The sequence below is a fragment of the Austrofundulus limnaeus genome, unplaced genomic scaffold (assembly GCF_001266775.1).
Source record: "Austrofundulus limnaeus strain Quisiro unplaced genomic scaffold, Austrofundulus_limnaeus-1.0 Scaffold41, whole genome shotgun sequence".
Lineage (NCBI taxonomy): Eukaryota > Metazoa > Chordata > Actinopteri > Cyprinodontiformes > Rivulidae > Austrofundulus > Austrofundulus limnaeus.
The window spans coordinates 45,706-66,254 of record NW_013952443.1 but is presented as its reverse complement, the minus strand read 5'-3'; the positions used below and the strand labels follow the sequence as shown (position 1 = coordinate 66,254).

Genomic DNA, 20,549 nt, shown 5'->3' with positions numbered 1-20,549 from the left:
CACACACACACACACACACACACACACACACACACACACACACACATAATCTCCAGTTCATTCTGCCACGGGCACATAGAGCTGCTAATAAATAGTGACAATGTTAAGTACTGGCAAACAATGTAGTGTGGCAATGATAAATGTTATCAGACTTTAGCAGGTGCTCGGTCAGTCTCTCTACACAGACAGGATTATGTTTACAGGCGCTTTCTCTTCTTCAGGCATTGTGAGGGGATTGTGACGCTGTTCTGCTCCTCCTGACAAAAAAATAAAAAACCAGGACATTAGGGTCTGATTAAGGACATTTAAGGGGTCTGACTCTTCTGTGAACTGTCTGCTGGGAACATCTCTGTTCGGAATAATGCTCCTGACATCCAGAATGTGCTCATATGGTTTGGCTTGGCAACCGAAAAATCAAAGGCTTACTGATCTTGATTATGACTGAGTAAAATGTGTTACTTTATAATCACATTATTGTGTCGTTAATTCAGTTTTATAAATGTCAACCAAGCTTTTGCTGATTTAGTCCCTGATCCTTTAAAAACATAAAGATTCAGGCCTGGCCTGCATACACTGAAATTGTTTGTTGCACATTGTCAGCACCCACAATTAGCATATTCTCAGCGCTAAAGCAAATAGCTTTAGTTTTGTGCCAGCAGCAGACATGTCCATCCTGCACAGCAGGTGTGAGTGATTTGACTTTTATTTTGCATCAGATCAAAACCTACGCTGCACAATCTAAATATGATTACACTTCACAAACATAGCAGGCACAAAAGTGGCAGAGAAAAATATTTTTACGTGGTGAGCACCAGGGTGAAAAATGGAGGCACTAAAGTGGTATGTAGTGCAAAGATGGTACTTGGGGATGGGTTTGTCTTGCGTATGTAGGATAAACCCATCCCCAAGTACCTGCCTTTTTTATGTGAAAGCAGCACCGCAGCCTGTTGATCCTGTTCCTCACAGCTGCTACCAGCTCTATCCAACCATATATTTCACACAAAATGTGTCGCAAACAGCGCTGATCTTTGAGAATCAGTTGCTTTGAACCCTGGTAATAATTCACATATGTCCTCCATTACGCTGTTTAATTGACAGTGAAGTTCGAGACATGAATCTCCCTTTGCAATGATGTAAGCCCAAATTTAGCAGCTTGTAAGAAAATGTTCAAATTGGAAGCCCGAGTAATGCACAGGGCTCGATTAAGTTCTCAGTAAAATGTTTATTTTCAAATTTAAATACTCCATCTTAGTCCAGGCAGGTGTGGCATCAGAGTCTAAACAAAATGGCCCCAAATCACATGCTCTCACAATACTTATGGAAAACCCTGGCCATACCCCCTGGGGTGGTCCCTTACATCAGCATTGGAATGCAAACACTGCTGGAGCGAGGAACATGTTCAAAAGAGACTTTTTGATTCTCTTACTGTTTAAAGTAAACGACTAAAACCAATCACAAAGTATAAGACTATCTAAAATTAAGTTAATCAGTCACAAAGTGTAGAAGTGGATGAACCTGAGCCTCAGTGTTTAAAGTTGTTTTTGTTTTTCATGATTTATTCCACCATTCTGTGCTATGATGTTTTGATTTTCTTCTAGTCAATTTTTCATTATTAAAGCGTACAGAGACCTCAGTTATTCTCATTTGTTGCAGCTAAACAAGATATATTTTTAGGCCTAACCTTGGTATCTGAATATTTTAGCTGTAGCATATTAACTTCCATTTTCTTCAACATTATTTTGTGCTCTGAGTCTTTCTGCAGAATGTGATAATATTCGCCAATGTAATTTTCAAAATGTGTACAGGAACAGCATGTTAATATTTGATCAAGTCGAGAAAAAGATGCAGGTGTTCAGTCTTAATTTGCAGGAAACTGTGAATGAATCTGAGCCAAATATGGCGCATGGATCAGAGGAGGTGTCGTCTCCACTGTTGCTGTCATTAACTGTCAGTGTCAGAGCTGGAAATAACCCGAGCCGCCATGTCTGTTTCAGTTCCCTGAAGGCATCTGGGCCCCTGTTCAGTCAGTGACAATCCCCACACACAGCCTCCACGAGCAATTAAAATAAATCATCTGCTGTTTATCACCCTCTTGAATTTTCAGCATTTCACCCAAGTGGAGTTCTGTTCGCCACTCAGAAACACTCATGTGTAAACAAAAGGGGAGCTGCGTCATTCATAACTGAAAGGCTTTGAAGTAGTTAAAAACACTAACAAACGAGTCAAAGATGTCATTGACCAGAGTTCCTGAAACAGCCGTTTCTTCTCACTTCACACCCACTGAGTCACTGAATATGTGTCTAATTCACACTGCAACACTTACCACAAGTCCTTTATATATACTGTATTTAATGAACAGCGTTTTAAGATTATACATTTGCTTATATAAGACTTTTTATTATCATGTTTAATCATGTACTCTTAAAATCATCTTAAGGTTTTATTTATGGGTAGATAATTAATGAAACTAGCATTCATGGATTTGGTGCATATAGCCTGTGGCCAAAATAAAAATCTTGCTCAATCTGTTAGTGCTTATAGTTTGTGTTGGAATCGACTCTCAGCTACACACCAAATGTGAGTTTGATGTCTGTAAATTTGGCTGAGTTGTTCTTGTTTTTGTGTTCCATAAGGTGGATTTCCTGTGGTGGCCATCTTGAATTGCATTTACTCCAAAAAGGAATCAGCAGTTGATGTACACCCAGTGATTACCATCTGAGAGTTTCATTAAAATGCATCCACTGATTGAACCGCATGCACACAAGAAACTACATTATTGCTTGCTTTTCATAGCAGCGGACTATCTGTTCCTCACAAAGTCTTGAAGCTAAGTCAAAATACCTGCATGTGAAAGTTAGTAGTGTCGTCTGGGTTTTCCGATTTTGCAGTGACCCAGTCAAGTTCTAAATGTATATGGAGAATGTATTGGAGTCGTCCTCCGATGTGAAGGGAGGTCTTCTTATTCACAATACAGGTCATAATATTCAATTCAAATTTTTTTCTCTGATTATTTTTGTTTGTTTTTGTGGGGTCCTCCATATTTTAAATAAGTGCAATTAGCATCAGAAATCCAGAACAGTCCACACCCCTAAGGAGACCCGCATGTGCAGAAAACATGACGTCACACAGAGTTTACTAAGTAAATATGGATGCTACATACAGAGCCAAATAAATTATCTGCTGTGCTCGTTTCGTTCAGTGTTTACATTTTGATTTTGTCACTTCCAAACTATCTGGGTGCAGAATTGCACTTCAGGAAAGGAAGCAAAACAAACTCAAGTATTGATTCCACTGTGCTAATATTGAAAAGATTCAACACCAAGGTTAGTTTCTGTTGGTGTAGATTTTCAACCATATTAAACGCAAATTAGAAAACAGTATGAAGCAACTGGAGTTCTGTTCTGTATCTTAATTCATTTGAAGTTACAAATTTGAAATTGTATGATGTTGGTATCAGTAATATCATTGTTCAGATTGATCCATGCACCCCTTCTTTAGTGACATAAAAGTGGCACGAATAAAAATCTACAGTATGAATGTAGAGCTTGTTTCTGAGTTTATTTTCCATGCACTTGGAAAACTATGGTATATTTTATACTTTGATGAACTATAACATTTAAAACACCAAATATTTTGATGCTTCGGAGCTGATCCAAAAATTGTTGCGTGGTCTCTGACACTAAGACATCAGAAACACAAGCAAACAGGATGTCTGGAAGATGATGAAGCTCATTTAAACTCTTCACAAAATCTGAATGAAGTGTTTTCTTCTGTTCCTGTTAGACTGAAAGGCACAGCCCACTGCTAAGCGTGCGCTCTCGACCCTCTCTGGACGCTGGGAAGATGAGGGCGTCAGTCAGGATGACACGGTACCTGGAGTCCTGGGGAGCTGCTAAACCCTTCGCCAATCTCCACCATCGAGACAGCATGACCACAGACAATGGCAAGATCAACACTACAGTAAGTGACCTCTGTCTCTCGTTTTCTCTCATTTTCGTTGTCTTCTATTTGAACAAAAAAAATTAGCATTACAAGTTAAACAGTATCCATTCAGATTTGTTGAAGGCCTTATTTTTTTCAGGACGTCCCAATGGGGCAGTATTACCTCCAGAGACGAGAGAGGTGAACGATTTGTTTTAGCGAGATTCATATCATGCACCAGTACATTTTTAGTTTTTGTCAGAGTTTAAATATGTGCCCTCTTTTCCCCAAGATCCAAGTCTCAAAGGAAAAGGTTCGAAGAGGAGCTCAACGAACGGATGATTCGCACCATCGATGGCATCAACTCACAGAAGTAAGAACCTCGTTCACCACACAACCCAATTCTGCTTCTCGCTGACATTTATCTCTGACAAAGGCTGGTGGTAAAAAGAAATACAAGTATTGAAGCAGTTCCTTTTGGGATTACCAATCATAAAGCAACTTCTCATTTTGCCAAACACAAATTTATCCAAGTGGGGTTTATAGTGTGGAATCAGGGCAGAAGTGACATAGATAAATGTGGTATGCTGGCTCTTTGATTATTCATGTAAAAATGTGAAGGTTGCAGTCAAAACTTAGAATAATTTCATTACTATTTATATACAAAGAAGGAAAAAGGGAACAAGATATCAAAATTTAAGCCCAAGACTTGTTGCAGTAGAGCGTGCTTTTTCAAAGACAGTCGATGACTTTCATGCATGTGTTCACATTCAGAACCAGCACAAGTTCAAAATGCACTGCAGATTTTACCTAACATACTTTTGAATACAAAATACATGAGATAGAAACTTTAATGTGTGCCTTTCTGTTTGCTGATGAAAATACATATTTTACAAATGGTTGAGATTATGGCTTAGTGGCCAAATTAGTTTGAGCATCCCTGAGATTCTGCGACATAAATGCTGAGATTTTATTTAACAAGTGTAATAAAACAGTTTAGTGAAATGGTCCCACAGACCAATCCATCTTTACGTTCATCACATCATCTAAATGCAAAGTTGTTGCTGTGCCTCATCATTGATCTTCCCTCTGATTCGCATAGACCACGTGTCATTACTGAACCACAAACCCGTCTTCTCTTTCTGCACATTGACCGTTTTGGCTCTGTTACTGCCTCGCTCTGTAGCACAAAGGAGCATCAGGGTTGGGTGGACTTTGTCGTCACTTGAAATACCTTGTGAAAGTGTCTCAAGATTACCATCCTGCTGTGAAAGTTTGGAAAACTGTAAAAATGCTCTCTCATGATCTCACTACCGTGGGTATCCCAGTAGTTTCCCTGGCCTTGTCTCAGTCGTGGTTGAAGTCTAGACATGAGGCCAGTGTGTTCTGTTCAAATTCTGATTCTCTAATATATTACCTCTTTGCTAAGCAAGTTGGCAGTTGTGATATCTCTATACACACTTGTACCATTGGCACAGTTACCTTTTACATCAAGTACAGATGTACCACCTTTGCCAGATCCTCAACATCTACAGGAAAGATAATGTTTCCAACTATGAAGTCAAAAAGTGTGTAGAAGCTCTACCTACTCAGAGTCAGCTTAGGTGGACCAGCCAGGTCATTCGAATGAATGATGCCAGACTGCCAAAAGCTGTCTTCTAGAGAAATTCAGCATGGCAAAAGAGGAGTGAGGTCGTCCAAAGCTTAGATACTGTCAAGCAGCATCTGTCATTATTCAACATTTCCTTTTGTCACATGGGAAACTGTGGCAAAAGACCAAAAGATCTGGCAGCACGACACAAATAAGGCGATCTTCATCATGGAACGCCAGAAAAGCAACCAATCTGACCTCATCCAGAGTCAATGCAGGCTCCTGTCCACACTGTAGTAGAGTATGTTGTCACTTTCTTGTACTGTATTCCCAGTGCCCACCTTAAGACTTTGTCTTCAAAGTCCATCCATGTTCTGGCTGATTAATTTCAGTGTTGTAGTAGGGTGGTAACAGTCCATTCATTTATACCATAACTTTATAAAAAGTTTTGCACATCATTAAATTTAATGTATTTCAAGAACTACAGATAAAAGTTTCATATTTGATTTGTGGATTATTATTTGGTTGGTTGGTGCACAAAGTAAAGAGTCATTGAACTATGCTCACACGGAACCTTCAGTTGGGAAACCTTGTTTGTTCAGCCCCACCTTCCATGGCTTCCATCATCAGGATAATGAGTCCCATCACAGTCCAAAAGTAACCATGGCCAAAAATGCTTCCTGTGACATTTAGCTCACCATCCTCAAAAACAAACCAAAGGATCTCCTGCCAACATCCTGCTGAAGAGAGTCAGAGTTGTTTTATGCAGCTGGATGGATCAAAACAAATCAGACAGTTTAAAATGGTGCAACTGATCTGCAATTGATGTATTGCTTTAGTTATTTCACACTCAATCATTCAATTAGAAACACATTACAGTATTTCATGGCTCCAAGTTTCAGTGCTGTAAGGTTTAACAGGAGAAAAATTCTTGTCTAAGTGCTCAAAACGACCTTTATGACAGTTTCTCCCAAGGAAAAAAACAGAACAAAAGCACAAGGCGAAGGCAGCACCACCTACGCCACCACAGCCTGTAATAAGAGAAATGACTTCCGGTCTTCTTCACTGTCTGCTTCTGTTGTGTCTCCAGACAGTGGATGAAATCCGAGGACATCCAGAGGATCTCATTGTTCTTTCACAACAAAGCTCTGGAGAAAGAGGTAGGCGAATGCATACAAAACTGCCATCAGGAAATAAATCAGTGTGATGAATCAGAGCTGAGGAGTTAGCGAGAAGATGCTCAACTTTCTGTTTCATACTGTAACTTTGTATTCTTATTGTCGTTTTTACACTTTTATGTTTCACATATAATATAAAGACCTTCTAGTTATGCCCTGGATCAGTATGTTTTACTGTTGATGTCTTACTTTTAAATTCTGGACTCGTCTCACCTGTCATCTCTCAACAGTACAGATCCACTACGCTACCTGCCTTCAAGTACTACGTCACCTGTGCCTGCCTCATATTCTGCGGCATATTCGTGGTGCAGGTCCTCGTCTTGCCCAAGTAAGTCTGCACCTTGTTTTCATGCCGATTTCCACGCCGCTCTTACCGGTAGCATCAGCCCGCCTCCAGCTGTGGCGGCGGGCTGATGTGGAAAAAAAAAGCCATTTGACGCCAGCTGTGTCATCAACAGGACCTCGTCGGAGTAAAAAGGCAGAATGTTAAAAAGGCAATGGAGATGAAAGGGCACTGTGTCTGCTCGTGATTATAGATCAGGTGAATCAAAGCGTGGCGGCGCTTCAGCGGCGAGGAGAGAAACTCGCAGTCATGCTAATTTACGGCTTCTCTGAGCCGGAGGTGTAATTCAGCATCTGAGAGACCATTGATTTTCTAATTCTCCCCTCGCGCTCTCATGCTGTTCATTGCTACATTGCTCTGCACTTTTGGAAATTACATCATCTGTTTTATGGCAGACGTCCTTAAATCCACTGTGCAGTGGTCATCCTGAGAAAACCATCTGACATATTAACAGCTTTCATTTTGAAGCTTCTGTACAATCCATTGTTGGGCTACATAAGTGTAAATGGATTGCAGGTCAGAAACAGAACACAGCAGAATCTCATTTTCTGTGTGAGGCCCTGCTCAGCACTAAGGAGTGTGTTTGTGTGTGTGTGTGTGTTTCAGAACTGCCGTGCTGGGGATCTCCTTCGGCCTGACTTTCCTGTTTTTGGCTTTGATCCTGCTGCTCTGCTTCGCCAGTCACATTCTGGTGGGTTTGCGAGGATTTATCAATAAATACCCCTCTCACACAAACTCCACGTTCTTCTATCCTCATAAGAACTTTCCATTGACGTCCATTCATTTTCCAGTCATTTCTATAGCCTGACCCTCAACCCTACCCTACCCTAACCTTCACCCGGTCCATATCTAACTCAGCACCAAACCTAAACTCAATTCACACCTTAGTCTTAAACCTAACCCCCAACCCACCAACAGCATTTGAACTCAAGGGGACCAGGCTTTTATCCCCAATAAGGATTAGTGCATCCCCAGAAGGATGTATGTACTGGAAAAATGGTCCCCACAAGGTAAAAAAAATACGTGTACACACAAATACACACATACTGCATCATGTTTTTATATCTCTTTCCATGGACTTCTATTCATTTTTCATCCATTTCTATAGCCTGACCCTTACCCTAAAACCTAACCACCCATCCAAAGACAGCATTTGAACTTATGGGGCTAGGCTTTGGGTCCTGTAAGGAGCAGTGAGTCCCCACAAGGTAGTATATTTTGGGAAAATGGGCCTTACAAGGTAACAAATGCTAGATCACACACAGGCTAATCCACATACATACCATGGTGACTCATAAAAGTTTGGGAACACCCCGTCTAGGTGTAGAATAATTACACGAGTAAAACATAATTACTGTTTGGGATGGTGGTTTTCATTATTAGTTTTTAGCTAAATTACTTTTTAATTATTTATTTAAAAAATGAAGTCATAATCATATTGAAACTGTGCAAGACACCCCTTAAAAGGGATCGTTCAGGCATTTTGAATTAGGGTTCTGTGGAAAGGTTATGAGCAAGCACCTGTTATAGATAGCTCTGTTGAAGACCTCAGTTCAGACAAATGACAGAACCCATGAGGTAACGGCTAGTTTGAGCTGTGTGAGGACCAAATTGAGTCCCGCCATCTTAACCTCCAGTATCGAAACGTTCATGCAAACACTGTTTTTACATCACCATCAGTTTCGCTTTAAATGGCTGTTCATAAAGGATTTGTTGGGTATTTGCAAACACAAACAGTGGTGGAAGCAGCTAGCTGGAGTGTGTCATATCATTCACATGAACCATGATGAAATTTGAAAGATTTGAGTTGTTTTACTATGATAGCAATGTGCTTTGGAAAAACGCTAACAACAGTTTAAACTATCCCTTTAAGGAGTCAGTTGTCATCTCTGCCAGGTAGCTGGTTCTATTTGAACTTTACTGACTGTTTTAAAATGACTTGTGTGTGTTCTTTCATCTTCCAACAATATTTTATTTCTTCAGGAAGGACATCATTACCGGGACAAGCTAATAGTTTAAAAGTTATTTAAATATCCTGACACTTCAAAGCAATTTTCATTTTCTGAAATTTCACAGATTGATGCTTTGAATACACTCCAATCTCTAAATGGCTCACATGCATTTGACAAATATAAGATAAARATGGATTTCTTGAAAATGCACGCCAACACTTTTTTACTATTGCTTCATCATTTGCTTAATATATGTATTGTGCAGTCTATTTTCCCTGATGCCTGGAAGTTTGCTCAGATTACTCCCATTTTTAAATCTGGTGATCCAACAGAAGTTTCAAACTATCGGCCAATTTCTGTTCTTCCTATTTTTTCTAAGTTACTTGAAAAAACATTATTTAATCAACTACTTCAGCATCTAGAAGCTAATAATATGCTAAGCAATAGCCAACATGGTTTCCGCACGTCATGGTCAACCATGTCTGCATTAATTTTATTCACTGAACAAATACGTGCTGCTTTGAACAAAGGTCAAGTAARTGGTGCTGTATATATTGATTTTCGTAAAGCGTTTGACACAGTTGATCATTATACTCTTCTTACAAAAGTTGATTTCTTTTCAACTTTCATCATCTGCAATACAAATGTTTTCCTCTTATTTGACTGATAGGTGTCAAGTTGTGAAACATGGAAGCTCTGTGTCCGGGTCTCTGCCCTGTTCTGTGGGAGTTCCGCAGGGTAGCATACTGGGCCCATTGCTTTTCCTATTATACATAAATGACCTTCCAAAAATATTGAAGTATTCAAATATTTTAATGAATGCTGATGATACTGTTCTTTTTTGTCTGATTTCAATATTGAATCTATTAATAGTCAGTTACAAGCAGATCTTCAGACATTTCATGGTTGGCTTCAAGATAATCTTTTGTCAATTAAAGTTAAAAAACTGTGTGCATGTATTTTTCCTCACCCAGGAGATATTTCAAAATAACAAATCAACTCACTTTTTTAAACAAACCCCTTGATATTGTCACTACCTACAAATATCTTGGAATTACTTTGGATTCTCATTTGACTTATTGTGATTATGTACAAGTCTTAACCACTAAGTTGAAACAGAAATTATACGTTTAATCAAAAATTAGATCCAATCTGACATCTTCTGTTTCAAATACAGTATCTATCTTCATGCCATTATACTCTCAACCATGTCGTACTGTTTACCTGTTTGGTCTCTTACAACAAATGAAATCTTAGAACCCATAGTTAGGCTCTACAACAGGGCCTACAAAATTCATAAAAAACTTCCTGGTTGGACTCATCACTGTGCAGTTCTTTCATTGTCATATGCCTTGACTTTTCAGAATTATGTTTTGTATAGTGGTATTAATTTATATTTTCAGATCTTCCAAGGTGCCAATTATGGAACTCTCTGTGCATTGTTGCCCAAATCAAATTCTGGAAGTGGTCATTCAACTAGATCTGTTACAAAAGGACAACTGATATTACCAACTTTTAAAAACTGTTACGGCCAGAGGTCTTTCTTCTATGTTTATACTAAAGCATGGAATGACATTCCTCAAAACATAAAGTCCATTTCAAAACTACAGCCCTTTAAGAAGAATCTTGTCTGCCATCTGCTGGACACTTTTTGTTGTGCTCATATTTAGACGTCCGATTTTGCAAATGCTGCCTTTTTTGAAATTTGGTATGCTTGTTTGTCTTTGTGTCTATGGTGTATAATGATGTGATTGTGATGCTGTAATTCTGAGTGTTTTATGTGCTGCAGAACAGGAACCTGCTGTAAAACAGCAATTATGCTGAGTCAGGCTTGATTTTTAATAATCTTTTCCTGTTAAATAAATAAATCAAATCAAATCAAATCAACAACCATAACCATGCATGTAAGCATGTGACAAATCTAGCAACTTTTCACAGTGTTCTTGGAGACTTATGGAGGCTTTGGTGACTTTCCTCAGTGAGCAGCGAGTGGTGTCGTGAGTCCCTCCCACTTTCCAAAGCACTGACAAATGGTCTGACTCACTGAAGCCCCGGCTGCAGTCAGAGCAGAGAGGAGACCCAAACGAATGGGCAAAGCTGCTGCTGCTCCCAACCTGGCTAAAGGCTCTGTCACACTATCTTGATTTAGACAACTTATGCCAGCTTATGAAAGGTTTGTCCAACACTAAAGATGTCTAAAAAAATCTACTGGAAGCCTTTTTTGGACCTATACATTTAGATCAAAACCAATTAGATCAAGTATGTAAAATAGTCAGAACAACATTTTCATAAGTCGGCATAAGTTGTCTAAAACTTTTGTGTGACAGAGCCTTTACAGAATGGGGTGTAATTTTTGCTGTAAAGTTTTTTTTTTCTCTGACACTGGACACTGTCTCACGAATCCCTGGACCTGACAGCATTTGACTGACAGGCAGGGGCAGACTGGCTGCATGGCTACTGGTGATTTCCCTGGTGGGCCAATGGGCTGGTTCAGCTTGTGGAGGTGCTGCTGCGCTCGGTCACACAGCGCGCTATTGTTTTTGCGATGCAACAATGCCTCTGTAATTTACGTCCAGTCAGCTGATCTGTTGTGGAATTGACGTCTAAACACATGAATGAGCGCTAGACCAGAAAAGCTTGTCCCACAAAGCCCATCGTCTCTTTGGCACTTAATAACAACTCAGCAGTGACAAAGCAGAAAGCTCTTGTCCCTACTACATAAATTAAATCTGTTTGTCTCTCAGACCCAGAAAGATGCACAGTGCTGTGGCTCAGGCTCATCAAGTCATGCTTCTGTGGAACATTACCTGCCAATCACCAGGTGTGCTATGTGGGTGGGCACCACACCTCAAATCAACTCCAGGCCTTCTATCTGCCTAATTGAGAATGGCATCACAAAGAAATTGCCCACACCTGCCCATGCAATTGCCTTTGAGTTGACGCCTTTCCCATCTGGGAGGCTTTGTCAGTTCAATCAGAAGTACTGGCAAATTTCCAAATATGCAAATTAGGTGATGACATGATTTAGCCATTTCTAGTGGCTTTTAGGACTGCAAATAGCAGCTTTTTAACTGAGGAGTTGGCAACAGTGCATGTTAGGTTAATCACAATGACAGTTTGAGGTAGTTTTGCTGCTACTGTTTGTTCCTGGACGCTGTATGAATATTATGTTCAGTTATTTTTCTCTCTTGTAGAAAATCTGCACATACATCCTTGTGCTACTGAGACATTAGTTTTAACTACCTGGTATTTTTGTCACTTGTTTGTGAACAAATTCAAAGGTTTTCAGTACTGTATGTGCGATAAATACGTATACACTCGATGGATCACAAAAAGAACCCCTCTTTAAATTCATTCAGAAACTCTGCATCTGGAGCCCCGAGCTGCGTCACATGAATAAACAATTTCATACATTCCCTGCCAGTCTCCACTTTTGGTCTCCTACGTCTGTGGAAACCGCTGAGAGGCTCAGATTTACCCTCTGATCGCATCGTAGGTTTTCTACTATCACAAGACAAAACTACAACCTTTCATTGGGTGATTGGTCATCATCACTGTGAGTCCTGCGTTCACTGTTGCAAAAAAATAAAATAAAACTAGATGCTGATAACACAAACTGGATCTTGATCATTGACCCATATATTGATTTATAAAACTTGGATTATTCACAATTCGATTTTAAGCCTTTGAATTCATCATTCAACTTTTTCTGGTTTTGTCTGGTCAACTTTTCTGTTAAACAGAACTGCTCAAAGGACTGCAAATCATCCACCACTTTACATGCCAAATAAAGTATAAAAAATGTGAGATAGATAAGTACATAAAATGTATTGGAGATGACTCTCAGCAACTAACACAACACATTTCTACACATCCCCCAATTAACATGGTCAGAATCCCATAGTTTATGTCAAAAATAAACTGAACAGAAAGAAAATTGTCTGTAATTTAGACAAATTAAAGTAAGAACACAGTGATATCACGCTATAAAGAACTCTAGGCTAAAATTTGACTAAATATGGACCGTAGCATTTCATCATGGTTTGGTTTTAAAATATGGGATTAAATCCCACTCCCCCTCATTAAAGTACAATACAGTTTTTATTACACAAACGAGGCTTACCCTGTCAGACAACCTAATACAGTATACGTATGTGATGTGGACACTATGAGTGCTTTGGGGCTTTAACATAGCAGGGGTCTTCAGTGTTTTTCAGTCTGGGGACCCCAAACTGCTGGAGAGATGGGGCAAAGACCCCCCCCCCCCCCACTTACATATTTGTGTATGTTATAATTAAAAAAACAGTGATTTATAAACATGCCAAACACAGTTGATGCTAATGTTTAATGGTGAATTTTAAAAAAAGTGCAATCGGTTGGAGTACATGTTAGGAATGACTCTCAACTACTACCACGCCTTGTTTCAGCTTAATAGCTGAAAAAAAAACTGACTTTTAGAGTTTAAGCCATTCTCGCACTCAAGGGAGATATAATTCAAAATCCTCTTTTCTAGCTATTAAGTATATTTTGTTGTGTACTTGGAGTCTCTAGGAGTGCAGAAAAGTTGATTTTAGTCTCCCCTGGGTCATATTTTTCAATGTGTTAAGTTTCTGTATTTTCTATTATATTTTGTCAAACAGTAAGGTATTTCCTGTGGAACTAAACAAAGTTATAGATTTCCAGCTTACCAGTTTCGTGAATTCGCGATTCTGCAGGTTCGTCGTCTTCATTCTCCTCTGGTTCTGGGTCAGACTCTGGTTCTGGGTCAGACTCTGGTTCTGGGTCAGACTCTGGTCCTGGTCAGACTCTGGTTCTAGTCAGACTCTGGTTCTGGGTCAGACTCTGGTTCTGGGTCAGACTCTGGTTCTAGGTCAGGCTCTGGTTCTGGGTCAGACGCTGGCTCCAACATAAAAGTCTGGATGAACAAGTCTTCTGTTGTTGACATTGTTTAATTAACTTGTAAATAAAAAGTTTCTGTGCCGCAGCTCTGCACTCAAACTAGAAAAATGGAAAAATGAGGTGGCGTAGACCATGATCACTGGCTCGTTTGCATTTAAAGAGACCGCGTCAAAACGAGTTGATCTGAGGTGCACCTCAAATAAGGAGTGAAAGAGGGGCTTGGAGTTACAATAAGGAGGAGTTCAAACCAAAGCATTGCATTTTCACTTTATATCGAGCCCAACTGAATGATTTAAATGTGAAAAAGAAGAATTTCAAAGCATGACATATCTCCTTGAATGGTTAATATGTTGCAACTTTGAATCCATGATGAAAACTACAGTATTTTATGACGAACAGTATTTTTGCAAACATAAAGAAGTTAACAGAAAGGAAAAAGATCATCTCCTGCCTCTATAGTTTTGATGACCAGCAGTAAAGCTGACAAGACTGAGTATAAAATATGTAGTTTCAGAAAACTATAAATGCAAATTACTCTTAATTCTCTTTTTTATAAGTTTTATTTAAAGAGCTGCAATGTCCACTTTACTAGGAACTATGTACTCTGTGATTATAGTTTTATGATTGAGTAGATTAAATGAATTTTAGTTCTTTTATAGTTGGAAAAAGACAGAAAATATTATCACTGCAGCTCCATTTCACTTCTAATTTATCCAGCCCCACTGGAGTGAAGGGTAATATTTCCACGCTGACACAGGTGCCGGTCTCATGAGAAATATGGGCAATCAATAAAAGATTTCTCCCTAAAGAGCCCATTTCCTCCTCCTTCCTCTTCAGAGTATTATCACTCAGTAAGTGGGTCACTCTTAATTACCGGGGGGTTATCAATAACCTTGACTCTGTCCTGACCCAGATGTCGGTGTTGCACATGGCTTAATTATGAACAGAAGGCAGGAACAAAAGATCAGGTTTGATGAGTTTGTAAATCAATTTAACACCGACTGCCTTCCCAGCGAGAGTCGCCGCGGTCACTGCTGAAAGAGCGCCTAATGGGCTAACCAAGAAGCTCGTCTGCCGTACTCTCCGGGTGTTTGATCTGCGCATGACTGCTTGGCTGCACAGACGTGGTTATTAACGAGGCGAATTATTGCAAAGAAACGTTCTCTGTTCGTCTGTGAAAGAGTTCATCACACGCTCAACGTGATCAAACGCACTTTCTTGGAAAACGAGGAAAGAAGTCTCAAACCGATGAAGGGATCATTTATAAACGGCTCCTCTTTAACAAGAAATAGGAGTGCTCTGCTCCGTGTAAGATTTGTTGCAAAGAAGCCCAAAGAAATAATCTATCAAACACAAAATTCTTTACTTTTTGTGCCAAGTTTTTTTTTTTTTTTTTTTGGGGGGGGGGGGGGGGGGGTCTTGCTCCATCTCGCCATCAGTTTGGGGGTCCCAGACTGAAAAACATTAGAACCCCCTGGCGTAGCGGTTAGCACTGTTGCCTCGCAGTAAGAAGGTCCTGAGGGTCAAGCTCCAGTTTAGATCTGGGGTCTTCCTTTGTGGAGTTTGCATGTTCTGTTTGTGTTTGTGTGGGTTTTCTCTGGTTTCTTTCCACAGTCCAAAAGCTCGCAGGTTAGGCTGCCTTCAGGCCTCCCTGTAAGAAGAGATCTGTGGTCTCAGTGGTTAAATACAGAGTTGTACAGTAACTAAGTACAAATACATCTTTACTGTACTTAAGTAGAATTTTTGGGTATCTGTACTTTACTGGAGTAATTATTTTTCAGCCTACTTTTTACTTCTACTACTTACATTTTCACACAGTTATCTGTACTTTCTACTTGTTACATTTTTTAAAAAGGTAAGAAGTAGAGGTTTTTATTAAAATTTTGCTTGTTTTCATTCCAGCTTGTTATTGTAAAATATAAATACTATCCATTTAAATTGTGCCTCCTAGATTGTGAATATAATTGTGGTTGAATGAGAAGTATAAATATATAAAATCCTGATACCATATTAGTTTGTACACAAACAAATCATGTCACACTCCAGCAGGACATAATCATTAAAATAAAAGGACTGTACTTAAGAAGTATTTGTTTTTCATGAATTATATTATTAGATTTGGTCGCAGCCCTCAGATTTTCATTTTGGAGAAAATGTTTGGGCAGCCTTGATATATGTATATAAACTGAAACAGACTGTCCATCCATCCATCCATCCATCCATCCATTTTCTGTTCACACTTCTTCCTTTCAGGGTCACTGGTGCCCATATCCAGCAGTCACAGTGCGAGGGGCGGGGTACACCCTGGACATGTTGCAAGTCCATCACAGACTAGACTGGTTCATCCTAAACTGAACATAAATAAATTATTTTAATACGATATAGTCATTGCTGTATTTTTTAGGAGGTCACCTCCTAATAAATGTCATTATGTAAAATCTAACTGCTCATTTTAAATCAATACTTTTACTTTTAATACTTAAGTACAAAAAATATCAGATACTTTAAGACTTTTACCCAAGTAACATTCCCAAAAGAGACTTTAACTTTTAAGTAATTTTTTTGAAAGATAGTTGTACTTTATACAACACTGGTTAAATAAAAATAAAACACTTGTAAATCAATCCTTCTCAGGATAAGATAATCTCAGTTTGAGACTGGCTTGAAAGGCAGAGGGATTTATGCATTCCTTAAATAAATGCTCGGCTTTGATAGCTTCCAGGATACATATATTTTTATTTGTAGAAGGGGAAATAAGTAAAAGGATTCTTTAGTGTGGGATGTTCTTTACGACAGGGATGTATGTTGTGTTTGTCCACTGCTTCTTCCCTCCTTCCTCCTCCTCTGGTCACTTTTCCTGTTTCTTTGCCTCCACAGCAGGGAGGGAAGGGCTCGGTCTGCTCCCTTCCATGGCTCCCGACTTCCTCTCGCATCATTGTCACCAACAACCCCTGGCTGCGATTGGTCCTCACCATGACGACCACCGCTCTCATCCTGGTGATGGCCGTGTTCAACATGGTAAGATTCTAGTTCTGATGTTTTGAGCGTGGTTCTACGCCTGGAGAAACTGCAGCTCTGTGTACGTCTTGCTCAGAGAGCTGCAGCCACTTGTTCTTTAACATAATAAGTACCGCAGTGCCTGTGGTATGAGAGTAGAGCACTGTAACAGTACAGAGCTGCAATTAAACCAATTCATTCCTGCTTTTCATGCACTGCTGAAATATAATTATCGTGTTTGCTCTGTAAACTGTTGCCACGTTTTATTCACTTAATAACAAGGCTCACAGATGCTTGCAAAACATTTTGGGGAACTTAATAACAGTGCTTTTATTTTTTTATTCTTGTGGGATTAAATATCTCATTATTCCTCATTAAACTCATAAAGGTGGGACACCTTTGCTTTTTTTATAAGTTTATACTTACAAGAAGGAGCTCACAAGTATCCATGTTTATAGTGGTACAGAAACTTATTTATAAATTAATCAAGTCTCAGAGGTGATTTACTACATTTTGCTGATCCTGATGTATTTAGAAAACCTGAACCAATCACTGAATCAGATTTCATTTTCAAGAAGATTCTCAGAAATGTCACAATAAAACTGTAAAAATCTTAAGATAAAGTTCATAAATACACTGATTTTTTACTCATTTTACATGCACACAGATGTATAAAGAAAATTAGATTTTTTTTTCAAAAACACCATTTTAAAATTTATTCTACGTCTCGCTTTAAGTTTGCCCCCTCCTTCTCGTCCTTCGACTGCCTGCTCTGCAGCAGATAATGCCCCCTCCACACACACCGCCTCACTCTGCCAGCTAACCCAGGGACCTTTTTTATCAAACTTCTCAATGTGGATTTTTAGGCTATAGTGTCGAGAATTTCTGAAATTTACTCCAACTTTCTGACTTCGGTGTAAATGCAAGTTATCAAAGTTCTTATGACTAAGATTCACTCAAGAATCAACATTAGCCAAAACAAGAATGACTCTAACTCAGCCAGTTTCGAACATTTTCATTAACTTAAATTATTATTGCAAAATTGAATTACTCTTTGATTTATTACGTTCAAAGGGCCAGCTGTAATTAACTTCAACGTTTTGTGTTGAACTTAGATGAAACACGAAACGTCGCATTCCTCGTCTCGTTGCTACAGCTGAGCATTGCTAACAAACAATAACTGAGCTCTGCATGGTATTTCCTGCACAGAAACAGTGTTTTAACACATCATCTTTTAAACACTGAAAAGTACTATATGTACATCTGACTAAATGCAAAATAAATAGAAAAGAAATATTATTAAAAGTAAAAGAGTTTTACTCACTGTTGAGTTTTGATGAGTAGCTGCCATCTTGAATTCTGTATTTTCCCACTTTCTGACAGGGAATTCTCATTGATTCAAGTTTGAATCATCGACTTGCAATAAAACTGGGCCACAGCATAATTAGCTGAAGAAAATGCAACTAAATGAAGATTTTACACAGCAAATTTTGCTAGCTGATGGCTATTGTTCAACTCAAAGCTCCTCCACCTAGTGGTTGGATGCTATCATTTGCATCAAAAAGCATCAAAATGCATTATGGAAGATGTAATTTATGGCCATTGCAGGCTTAAAGCAGCATACACATTTTAAGATATGAATACATCTTTAAAGCTCTTAAAAATGAAATGCAGTGGCTGACCACATTTGGCCCACGGACCTTGAGTTTGACATGTGTGCATTAGGCCTATTTCTAACAGCATTTTCAACAGTATTTCCAAGAAGTCTGATAAATACGGTCCCTAATAATATTTTTATTATAACTTGATAAAGCCCCAGCATTGAAAAAGGTTCATTTTCTTTTACACAACACAGAATATTTAACTGTAAAATATGAGAAATGATTGTTTATTAAGCACTTTTTTGTGACCTCTTATTATTTTTATTGCTCTACAGGAACTGGTAAATGAATAAAGTCTGACCATTATTGAGTCAAAGACATTTTGAATCAGATACACTGAGAACAAAAAACACAATATTATTGGTGCAGTTGGTTTCCTCAGCCTGTGTGTTGTTAGGCAAATAAAAATAGAACAGGAACAGCTCATAATGAAAACATTCAGTGTTAAGAGTAGAGCTGACACCAGCTGAATATAGAAACCAAAGAGAAACTATAAAAATATCCACAATTCTCTTCATATTCCTCACATCCAAAGGTGTCAAACGTTACAATAGCTGCAGATTATAATAATTATTCTCCTATGATCCTGATTTGACAATGAATTTTTGAAGAAAGCAGATGAATAACTTGATGAGAAACATTGGAAAGGAAAAATGGAGTGATTTAAATTTGCTCTGCAAACATTTATCTTACAGCAGCAGCCTGGATATATGAGCTCACATGGGAGTGTTAACCCCACATCCTGTCTTATCTGTTTGTTAGTTTTTCATGGAGGATCCTGGAGGATCTGTGGACGACATCCTGCCGACTTCTCCCTCCCTCCTGAATCTAACCAACAACAGCCTGTCTGACAGCACAGAGAGAGACTCGGACAAAAACAAGTTTTATCTGCCGGTAAGAGACACACTGATGACTGCAGAGAAGGTACTACTGGAATTCAATTTCAAAAATACAGTAAAGTATTACTAATAAATACATACATACAGTATATATTTGAGACAAAAATGCAGGTAGAGAAAATTAATTAATGGATTACATATAAAGCACTTTATTAAGGAGTAAAAAATGAAAATAAAAATACATATTTACAAGAGTGTCAAACTCAGACACAAGGGGACCAAAATCTACAATTTGGTCCAAGCCAAGAGCCAATCTTTCTCATTTTTTACTGAAAAAATGTTGTGTAAACAACTCTTATAGAGATACAAATAACGTTTTCCAAATGATATTTTATGTAGCAGTTAGAATATATACTGTAACAAATAAACTAAAAAGATTAAATTTAGAAAAACAAGGCTTTGACATTCATCTCTCTATCAACAACTTTTTATTTATCATTTCTTAGAGATATATTTAATCACTAATCAGCAAATCAGTTAAGAGAAAATAGCTTCAACAAAGGTCCAATTATTTGTTTTTAAAATAAATACAGAAAAGGATAAGTAATTCTACACTATTGTGTCAATAGCAAAAAAGCTAAAAAAGCTGAAATTTGCACAAATAGCATGTTTACTGAGTAAAGCAGTAAAAAGCTGAAATTGTCACAAAAAGGTGAATTTAGCTGAAATAAAAATCAAATTAGCTGAAAGTAGCTAAAAGGATTTTGAAATCACAGACAAAACTGAAAGAAGCATAGCAGAAGTTCAGAATGATGGCTGAAAAAGAACAGATGAAATCTGCAAAATTCTAGCTGAAGGAAGCAGAAATGAGTACAAAGGAGTAAAAAAAGCAGAACCAGAACAGAAGGTGAAAAGGACAGTACAGATTTATGAACATTTTAAAGGGTTTTAAGGATGTTAAATAAAGTTCTGTGCATTTTCTGAGAAAAACGTGGCATATTTAGATAAATACGTCAAAAATAGCACAAAAATTCTGCAAGAAAATACGTAGAGAAGAAAAGGTAATCTCAATAGTGTGAATGTGAAAATAACTAAAATCATTTATTTTTTGTTTTATATTAAGCAAATAATAATAATAATAATAATAATAATAATAATAATAATAATA

General features: G+C 38.3%; 1 protein-coding gene across 5 annotated transcripts in view; it reads left to right on the top strand.

Moving 5' to 3' along the window:
- adcy2b (adenylate cyclase 2b (brain)) overlaps positions 1 to 20,549 on the top strand; it is a 98,493-nt gene that overhangs the window by 60,563 nt on the left and 17,381 nt on the right. For 4 of the 5 annotated variants that reach the window (XM_014007260.1, XM_014007259.1, XM_014007262.1 and 1 more), the window contains 8 exons: positions 3,784 to 3,960; positions 4,082 to 4,122; positions 4,214 to 4,294; positions 6,603 to 6,672; positions 6,921 to 7,018; positions 7,640 to 7,724; positions 16,762 to 16,902; positions 19,305 to 19,436. In XM_014007260.1, coding sequence (XP_013862714.1) covers positions 3,784 to 3,960; positions 4,082 to 4,122; positions 4,214 to 4,294; positions 6,603 to 6,672; positions 6,921 to 7,018; positions 7,640 to 7,724; positions 16,762 to 16,902; positions 19,305 to 19,436 — 825 coding nt within the window. The remainder of the gene's footprint in view (positions 1 to 3,783; positions 3,961 to 4,081; positions 4,123 to 4,213; positions 4,295 to 6,602; positions 6,673 to 6,920; positions 7,019 to 7,639; positions 7,725 to 16,761; positions 16,903 to 19,304; positions 19,437 to 20,549) is intronic. The other variant, XM_014007261.1, reaches the window with a different exon arrangement.